At 56.8% G+C, this 8973-nt stretch overlaps 1 protein-coding gene across 1 annotated transcript; it reads right to left on the bottom strand.

The window, feature by feature from the left end:
* Window positions 1-307: 307 nt before the first annotated feature.
* MEX3B (mex-3 RNA binding family member B) lies at window positions 308-4614 on the bottom strand. Its single transcript, XM_039858271.1, has 2 exons — window positions 3928-4614; window positions 308-3099 (listed from the first exon to the last, which is right to left on the bottom strand). The coding sequence occupies exons 1-2, from the start codon at window positions 4184-4186 to the stop codon at window positions 1649-1651; spliced, it is 1710 nt and encodes a 569-aa protein (XP_039714205.1). The 5' UTR covers window positions 4187-4614; the 3' UTR covers window positions 308-1648.
* Window positions 4615-8973: the final 4359 nt, after the last annotated feature.

Raw genomic sequence — 8973 nt, 5'->3', positions numbered from 1 at the left:
CCCACTATGTCTCATGGAGAAGTAAGCCTCAATTCAGTAGAAAGTTGCAATTAAAAAAAAAAAAACAAACAAACCCTTCAAAAATAAATAAATAAAAATAAAAAATAAAAAAAATACTGTCATCCATGGCCTATACATCCAACCAAACACAACTCCGGCCGCTTTTAAAAGTCCATTCTGTTGATGAAATTGCCGACATAATAGACCTGGATGTTAAATATTTCAACTCGTAACTTAAGAGTGATCTCTTCCTCAAGTACACCGAAAGGTTTAAAAAGAAAAAAAAAAATCAAGGCACCACACAAGATAGATTTTTCTCCAATATTTTATTTATATAGAAATACTTAAAAAATGAAGTAGCACCATTACTTAAGTTTTACCTTTATTATGTAGAACTTTAAATGTCAGAAAAATAAAACTCTTGATACAATTTCAAATCTTGTCTCAGCAAATATAATATTAGTATTTGACCATGAGGTTAAAGGCCCTTTATCATAAAATAAAATATATTTTCTTAAACTTTGCTCAGTAAAGTACATTTAAGCTCAAGTAACGTCACCTACATATACATAAACGAGTGGTAAACAAATGTATTAAAATAGAAATACTAAAACTATAGTGGTGCAACAGAATTTTTGTAACTTGCACTGAATTCTATTTATACAAATGTTAGAAAGCATCGACAGTTCCTTTTGACATGTTTATACATTTCCGTTTTTTTTTTTGTAATAATATAGAATAAAATATGCTTTATATCACTGAATAGAAAATATGCTGGGTGAAGCAGATCTCGAAGATTTGTCTGAACCTATAAAAATCTCCATCCCAACAGAATACTGTTCAAAACATTACACATTTTATGGTTTGTAATTCCGTCACAATTGTGATTATTAAAATAATACAGTGTTCTTTGCCATAAGGCCATACTAAAATAAAAAGATTTAACCCAGCTACAAAAAAGTTCACTGAACTTAAATTAAAATACTTGTAAACATCTTTGCAATATGAAATATAATTTTTCAAGTCAAAAAAGAATAAAATACTTCAATCTGTATTAATGCAATTTCTCTTTAAAACTTTTAAACGTTTTTAATATATAAGAGATATGTTACAGTTTCTTTAACTTTAATAAAGCTGCAGTGTCCTGGTTTCACAGGAACTCCTGGCCCTTCCGCGAGCATTCCGAAAGGATCCACTGTGTTCTAGAACAAGCATCGTAGGAATCCAGCCACAAAGGGGGACACACCAAAACAGTCCACACATCCCATAGCACTATTATTGTCGTCTTCATAATAATTACTGTTCATTTTTTCCTACTTTACGAAAATGGAAAACTTGTGGGGTTTTCTTCTTTTGGAAGCTTCCTATTAAGTACAGTGTAAAAACTATCATTACTAGAAGGTCGCCGTTCCTATTATTTATAGAGCATGCATTTCAGGTGGTTTCCCAGGCTACAGTACTCTTGATGCAGATATCCTGGCAAGTTCCCTTGTTTAAAAATCAAATTTTAAAAACGAGCGGATACTACAGCTTTCCAAGCCCCTCTTGGATCTCGGAGTGTGAGCAGGGCGGAGAGGAGGCGGCCGCGGGAGCTGGGGCCTGAGGACGGAGGGGAGGGTCCCCCTTCCCCCGCGCAGGCGCGCTGCCCTCAGGAAAAGATGCGGATGGCCTGAGTGACCGCCGTGTGGCAGACGGGGCACTCGGGCTCGCTCTTCTCGCAGATGCGGTTGGCGCACTCCATGCAGAACAGGTTGTGACCGCAGGGCACCAGCGCGGCGATCACTTCGCTCTCGAAGCACACGGAGCAGTCGCGGCTGCCCTTCCTGCGCAAGCCGGACGACGACGACGAGGAGCTGGAGGAAGAGCTGGACGACGACGAGGAGCCGGACGTGTCGGACGGCTGCAGGCCGGGCAGCTGCGCCCCCAGCCCGTTGGCATAGGCCGCGTAGGCCAGGCCCCCTCCGCCGGGGTCGCTGCGCACCCGGCGGGCCAGGTGGTGCTCACCCGTCCCCGGGGCCATGTGCAGGGGCGGGGACAAGCGCGGGCAGCTGGCGCCCGGGTGCAGCCGGCGGTGCACCAGCAGCCCCAGGTTGGCGTTGGAGGGCGCGCTGGCGCCGCCTCCGGGAAAGACCACGGAGGACGACGAAGCGGACGAAGATGCGGAGGAAGAGCAGGAAGACGACGCGGGGGCTGCAGGTCCGCCTCCCGGGGACCGCTCGAACTGCGCCCAGAGAAGGGGCGCCCCGGGCGGCGGGGCGGGCGCCGGGTCGAAGGTGGGCTGGAGCTCCGGACAGACGTCGGGGGAAGGCACGGAAGCCTCCCCCGCCGAGTAGGTGAACCCATTGCCGTTGTTGTTGTTGTTTCCGTTGTGAGCGAAGCTGAGAGCGGGGCTGGGGGGGCTGTAGTCCGCCAGGCGCGGGGTGGCGGCCGCGCTGCCGCCGGTCCCCCCGCCGAAGTAAGAGTCTGTGGAGGCGCTGCCAAGCGAGCTGGAGCTGTCGTTGCGGTAGCTGGAGAAGGGCTTGCGGCCGGGGGTGGGCGTGATGCTGGGGGTGGGCTTGCTCCAGAGGCTGCCCGGGCCGGACCCGCCGGACCCGTGGTGCAGATCGAAGCCCACATCCGTGCCGTTGGCGTGGAAGTCGTTCTCGTCGGTGAGCTCGATGATGCCGCCGGTGCGCAGGGCGATGTGCGCCTCGATCTCCTCGCGAGCGCGGTCCACGTTCTCAGGCATGCCGGTCACCTCGAACACGGGCTCCTTGTCGCGGCTGGGCGTCACGATGTACGTGTGCGTCTGCTGCTGGATGCGCTTGATCGTGGCGCCCTTGGGCCCCACCACGAGTCCCACCACTCGGTAGGGCACGCGCACCTGGATGGTGGTCTGCCCGGGTAGGTTGGGCGGCCCCGGCACCGCGCCGTTGAGCGCGGTGTTCTTATTCCGCGAGGCGCGGATCATGGAGAAGTGCTCGGCGGCAGAGATGATCTCCCTCCGAGCCATGGCCACATCCTCCTTCCTGCCCGTCACAACAAAGACAGGCTCCTCCCCGCGAACCGGGGTCTTGATGTAAGTATTGGTCTTCGCCCGCAGTGCTTTGATTTTACAACCTGGGAGCCGGGGTGCAGGGGAGGGAGCGGGAGAGAGAGACACAGACACGCCCATTACCCCGGGAAAACCGCGGAGACCTGGGACGGCCCGCTACGCGGCTGCGGAACGCAGGACACACGAGGGGCGGAAGGGGGGCGGATCCCGCCCTGACCCGGCGGAGCCACCGGCCCGAGCAGCGGGTTCCACCCGCGAGGCGCTCGAGGAACACCCATTGGCTGCCCAGTCCTCCCCCAGCGACTGCAGTCGTCCGGAGCCAAACCCCAGAATCCCAGAAAAAGTCAGCTGGGGAGACGCCGCTGGGATCCAGCAGGGCGCGCCGTACGCCCTGAAGACGGGGCGCAGGGGTTCGCGGAGAGCAGCCGGAGCCGGGATCCCCCAACGCCAGGGGACCGCTAGGAAGGGAGGCAGTCCCGGGACCCATTGTTCCTACTCTGGGCTCCATTACGCTCTGCAGAAATCCAGAACCCTCCTCCCCATCCGATGCTCACTCCTCCTCCTCCGCCCTCCCAAAGGACCGATCAAAGCCCCCCTCCCCCAAGCATCCTCAATGTAAATTACATTTCCCGGGGTGGGCTGGGTGGGGGGCGCCCGGGGAGAAGGCCGAGGTTTCGGCAGGAGAAGTGCATCCCGCCGCGGCCGCGGCGCGGGGCTGGGAGGCAGCCTGCCCGCACTTTCTTTGTCTGGGGCGCCGGCTCAGCGCGCGGCTCTCCCTCCCTCCCTCCCCAAGGCTCCCCGGCGCCGCAGATGGCGATCCTTCGAGCGCCCTCCCCGCGCGGCGGTGGCCGAAGACCCTCTCCGCTCCAGCTCCCCATCCCTGCGGGACCCACCTTGTCGCCCCACGATCTCGGCGACATGCTCGGAACTGGGCACCGGCACGCACTCGGTCATGTTCACGCTCTTCTTGCGCGGCTCGCTGTCGTACAGAGAGGCGCCCTCGTCACTGTCCAGCCCCAGGAGGGAGAGCTGGTCCAGTGCGAGCTGCAGGGCTCTTTGGTCATCCAGAGTCTCGCCCCCGCCGCCACCCCCACCGCCGCCTCCCCCTCCGCTGCCGTTGCGCTCCAGGTCTGCAAACAGCGAGCTGGGCATCGCTCGGCCGTGCGCACCGCGCCCCCGCCGGCCCTCGGCTCGGCGGCGAGAAGCTGCGGCCACAAAGGCAGCCGGGAAGCGAGCGGTCAGGGGCGGGGAGGCCGGCCGGCTACAGAGGGCTCCGTGGCTCCTTTCTCGGCGCCGGGAGGAGCGGGTCGCTCCGTGCGGTCCGCGCCAGGCAGTGGCTGCGGGAGCCCCCGCTTGGATCCCCACCCCAGGTCTGCGGGCGGGTGGGGTGGGGGCAGAGCTCGAGCGGCAGCCGCGCGTGCCCCCCGAGTGCCCGGCTGGCTGGCCACAATGCCGAGCAAGAAGCGAGCAGGCGAGCGACAGCAGCGTTTCTTTAAGGAGCCCCTCCCCAGCTCCTCCACTCCCTCCCTCCCGCCCGCCCGCCCTCACTCAGCGCTTTTTCCTCCTCTGCTCCCCGCCTCAAGACTGAGCCTCTGCAGCCAGACGGCTCCGGAGGGGGACGAGGGAGGCGCAACGTCACCGGCGGGAGCTGACACTACAATGCTACTGACACTATCGCTGGGGGAGGCGATTGGCGCGCGCTGGGCCGGGGGCGGGCGGAGCCCGGGGACTGAGCGAACCGAGCGCGAGCGCCCCCAACCCTGGCTCGCCGCAGCCCGCGCGTCCGCCTCCCGGCCGCGCCCCGCCCCCGCCGCCGCTAACGCCTCTCTTTGTTGTCTAATGCGGGACCCGCAGGCTCGGGACACTTGCTTGTACCTATCGACCGAGGGCAGTCACTGTCCCCAGGTCTCATCTCTCGGCTGACCGAGAAAAGAAACACGTCCAACTCTGATGCCATGGGCCCGGCTATGACAGTGGTCCTTAGAAAGTCCCGTTAAGGTCCCTCCAAAAACTGTCCCTGGAACCAAAGGTGCAACTGCGAGAAGGGTCTATTGTCTGCTCGAAAGGGTGGTACGCGCTCTTCACACAAGAAAGCAGGACTTTAAGTCTCGGTGCGCGCGGGCAAGGTGGCTCCCGGCGCGGACTGCCCACCTGCACGGGAGCGCAAGACACACAAAGGCATACGCCCGTTCGCCCGCATCGCCACCCGCGCGCGCGCGCCCGCAATTCCGTCCCCTTGGGCAGCACTTCGCCTAACTGGCCCTGAAACTGGATCAGAAAGCCAGAATCCGACTGCAGCGCGGACCTAGGCCGCCCAGCCGCTAGCGACCTCTGGAATGCACCGCGCTAGGGTCCTGCACACACCCTGGGCGCCGGCCCGGGCACCCCGGACCCTGACACGCGCACGAGGGCCGCGCCGCCACCGCGGGGACGCCCGCCATAGCGCCAGCCAGCGGCGTGGGGTGCGCGCCCGCTGCCTTTGGTCCCACCCCGCCCCGCGGTCGAGCATGCGCAGTGCTCGCGAGGAACGGCGGGTGCTTTAAGGCGGGCGCGGCGGAGTGCGCCGGCCCCGCCCGCGGCCCCGCCCGGTGGGAAGGGTGCGCTTGCCGCGCGCCGCGCTTTGTGTGCGCCTCGGGTTGGGGCGGCAGCGGCGGAGGGAGGGTGCGACGGGACGGCCCGGTGGGGACGGCGAGCTGCGCCCCCTCCCGGATGTGCCGGGGGCCGCCCGAGCGCGAGCGGGAAGAAAGGAGGCTTTGAGGGGCGGGCGGGGATGGCGACGCTGCCCGCCCGCGCGCCGCTCGGTCCCTCTCTGATCCGAGCCCCTTCGCGCCAACCCCGCGATGCCCCCGTGGGTCCCGCGCGCTCTCGGCTCCTTTGTTCTGGCGCCGCCGGGCTCGCCGCGCCCCCAGCGCCCGGCCTGAGGCCGTTCCGCAGAGCGGCCCGGGCGCGGCTCGCCGAGATGGCCAACGGCCGTGCAGCTGGACGCCTATCGAGGACAATGAGGCCATGTGACCGCTACTGCGGACGGGGTTACTCGCGAGACCGCGTGGTGCCGCGGGGCGATCTCGGGGTTCGAAGCAGAGGCTCCCCAAGTTTGCCCTGCTTGATGCCGGGAAGAGTGAGCGAGTGCTCCCCTGTGGAAATCATACCTGCCCGACCCACCTCGTGGGGTCTGAGAATTCAAGTGACAATAGCGCGCTTTGTCATCAGCGGACACTTTCGCCAGGGCCCTCACGTTTGAGAACAAGGTGTCCTCGTCCTCACTCGCTCACCTGAAGCTGTCTTGGGGAAGAGGTGCTGATGATTTCCTTAGGGAAATGCAGCTGAGAAGCCACTCACAGTGGCTGTTTCCTCAGGAAGTTTCTGTCAGCTTCCAGGGGGCTGGTGTGTGCATCAAAGGGAATGCTTGATGGGGGGACTAGGGTGCTGACTCCTCCCGGAGAGCCACCTACAGCTTCAGTAGAGGGTCTTTGTATTTTTTTTTTTGACTCGGTTTATGGACTCAATTCTAATTTGAGATTGCGGAGAGAGTGCCCTTGAGGATTCCCGCAGAGCTGGAGGGTTCCCAGCCATGCTTCCTGGCTGGGGAGGGCCGCAGGGCAGGCATGAGGGGCTCAGCTCCTCATTCCACTCCACTCAGGGCCTGGAAGCACCAAGGCAGGTGGAAAAGCTCCCCAAAGGCCTGAGCATTTGCGCCTTGCCTCTCAGCTCTGCTTCTAGGAATTTAATAGCCTCCAACTTGGGCCAACTGGGGTTTCTTTTTTCAAATACCATGAAAGTCAAGTTGTTCCTTAGTAAACGGGCCTATGGTACAGGCTTCTGCTACCTGCAGTAGTACCAGTACAGATGGGCTAACTCGTTCAGGGGACTGGGTGCTGCGGGGGCCCTGGGACTTAGATGAATCATGGAGGCAGGAGCTGAAGCTCTGACCCCAGGGATTCATGGGAAGCTGCCAACCCTGAGGTGCCCGTGGCGGTCCTGCAGCCCAGGACATGCTCCACGGCCTGGGATGCTCCAGTAACAGCTCCCCAAAGGCCAGCATGGTTTTCTGAAGACACCCACGAAGAAATCGTACGCCCTCCTGCGAGTCTAGGAGGGTGAGGACTGTGGTGCAAGGAGCTCTGACTGTAGGACCTGGTCCTTATCCCAGCAAACGTAGGGAAACTGGTGCTCTGCCCACAGCCACTTCTCTCCTCTACTTGTGTCCAGCACTGACCGCTCAGTGGTTTTCTCGCACGTGAATGCTATTATAAAACTATCTAGAAATTTTAATTCTCGATTCATAGCTTTAATAAGCCAAGGCATCATCAAACTTGCAAAGCCCTGCTGTTTTTAAATGGAGAACACACCCAACTCCATAGTTTTTGGTTATGCTTTCCCAGGCTCTTTTAAGACCTCAGAGCTTAACTACTTTTCCTGATACAGGCCGTGTTCCCCAAGGACATACCCCATGTGGCCATATTTTCTTATTAGCACAAGGGAACAGCTGGTAATAGAGAATTTCAGTTGTCACAAAATAAGAAAAGGTAAAGAAAGCCACGCAAAACAACCAAGATGAACACAGAGACACCCCCCACACACTTGTTTCCAGAGGCCTCGAGCTATTTTGCACACATCTTGCTCATTTTTGCAAATTAAGTAGCTGAGAAAAACAAATTCTCATGGAAAACAAGTTGGTACAGGTTCCGTCAACTACTTTCACAGTATAGAAGACGGACATACTTTGTCACAGGCACAGAAATGAAGCAGGTGGGGGCCTTTCCCGGATCACAGGCCATACCCAGCCCAGTTACACAGCGGGGGGAGGGGCCCGGATAGTAGGGGTCCTGGGGAGAGTTTCCAGAGGCAGGACGTTTGAGTTGTACTTCCAAAGAATGAGGTGTGAGAATCCACTGAGACCAGTGCCTAGCATAGCGCATGGTGACTGGTAGGGATTCAATGTTTACTGAAACTTTTAAGTGCAGAATACAGCAGCGTTAACTACGTCGTACAGCAGAACTCCAGAATGCTTCATTTTGCGTGAATGAAGCTATACTGACTGAACAACTCCCCATTTTCTCCGCTCCCAGTCCCAGGTAACTGCCACTCTGTTCTCCGCTTCTGTGAGCTTGAGTGTTTTCGATCCCTCATAGAAGTAGAATCGTGAAATATGTGTTCTTCTGTGACCTCTTTCACGTAACAAAATGCCTTCCAGGTTCATCCATGTTGTCACAAATGGCAGGATTTCCTTTTGAAGGCTGAGTAATATTCCATTTTGGGTACATACCACATTTTTCTTGATCTATTCATCTGTTTGTGGACATTTGGGGTTGCTTCCATATCTTGGCTATTGTGAATAATGCTGCAACGAACATGGAGTGCAGATCTCTCTTCAAGAATGTGATTTCAATTCTTTTGGGTCTATACCCAGACTGGGATTGCTGTACTGTACAGCTGTTTCAGTTTTTTTGAGGAAACTCCAGACTGTTTTCCATAGCGGCCGCACCTTTGGGCATTTCCACCAGCAGCGAACGAGGGTTCCAATTTCTCCGCATACTTGCCGCCACTTTGGTTTTGTTTTGTTGTGTTATAACAGCCATCCTAATGGGTATGCAGTGATCTCTCGTTGTTTTGCATTTCCCTGATTAGTGACACCGAACATCTTTTCATACACCTGTTGTCCGCTTATATGTCTTCTTTGGTGAAATGTCTTTTCAAGTCGTTTGCCCATTTTTCGTTCCGGTCTTGGCAAGGAAATCGTCGATGTGACACCAAGAGCCCGGTCGACGAAAGCGTAAACGAACACGTGGGACTACACAAATCAAGGCTTCGGCACAGCCAGGGAAACGGCGCAATGATAAGGCAACGTTATCCTTCAGAATGGGAGAAAATACTTAAAAACCGCATATCTGATAGGAGAGTCATACCCAAAAAATAAATAAATAAGGAAATCCTGCAAC

This window comes from Pteropus medius, unplaced genomic scaffold (genome assembly GCF_902729225.1).
Source record: "Pteropus medius unplaced genomic scaffold, Ma_sr-lr_union100, whole genome shotgun sequence".
In the NCBI taxonomy this organism is placed as follows: Eukaryota; Metazoa; Chordata; class Mammalia; order Chiroptera; family Pteropodidae; genus Pteropus; species Pteropus medius.
The sequence above is the reverse complement of the archived record's forward strand: the minus strand, read 5'-3'. Positions and strand labels throughout refer to the sequence as shown.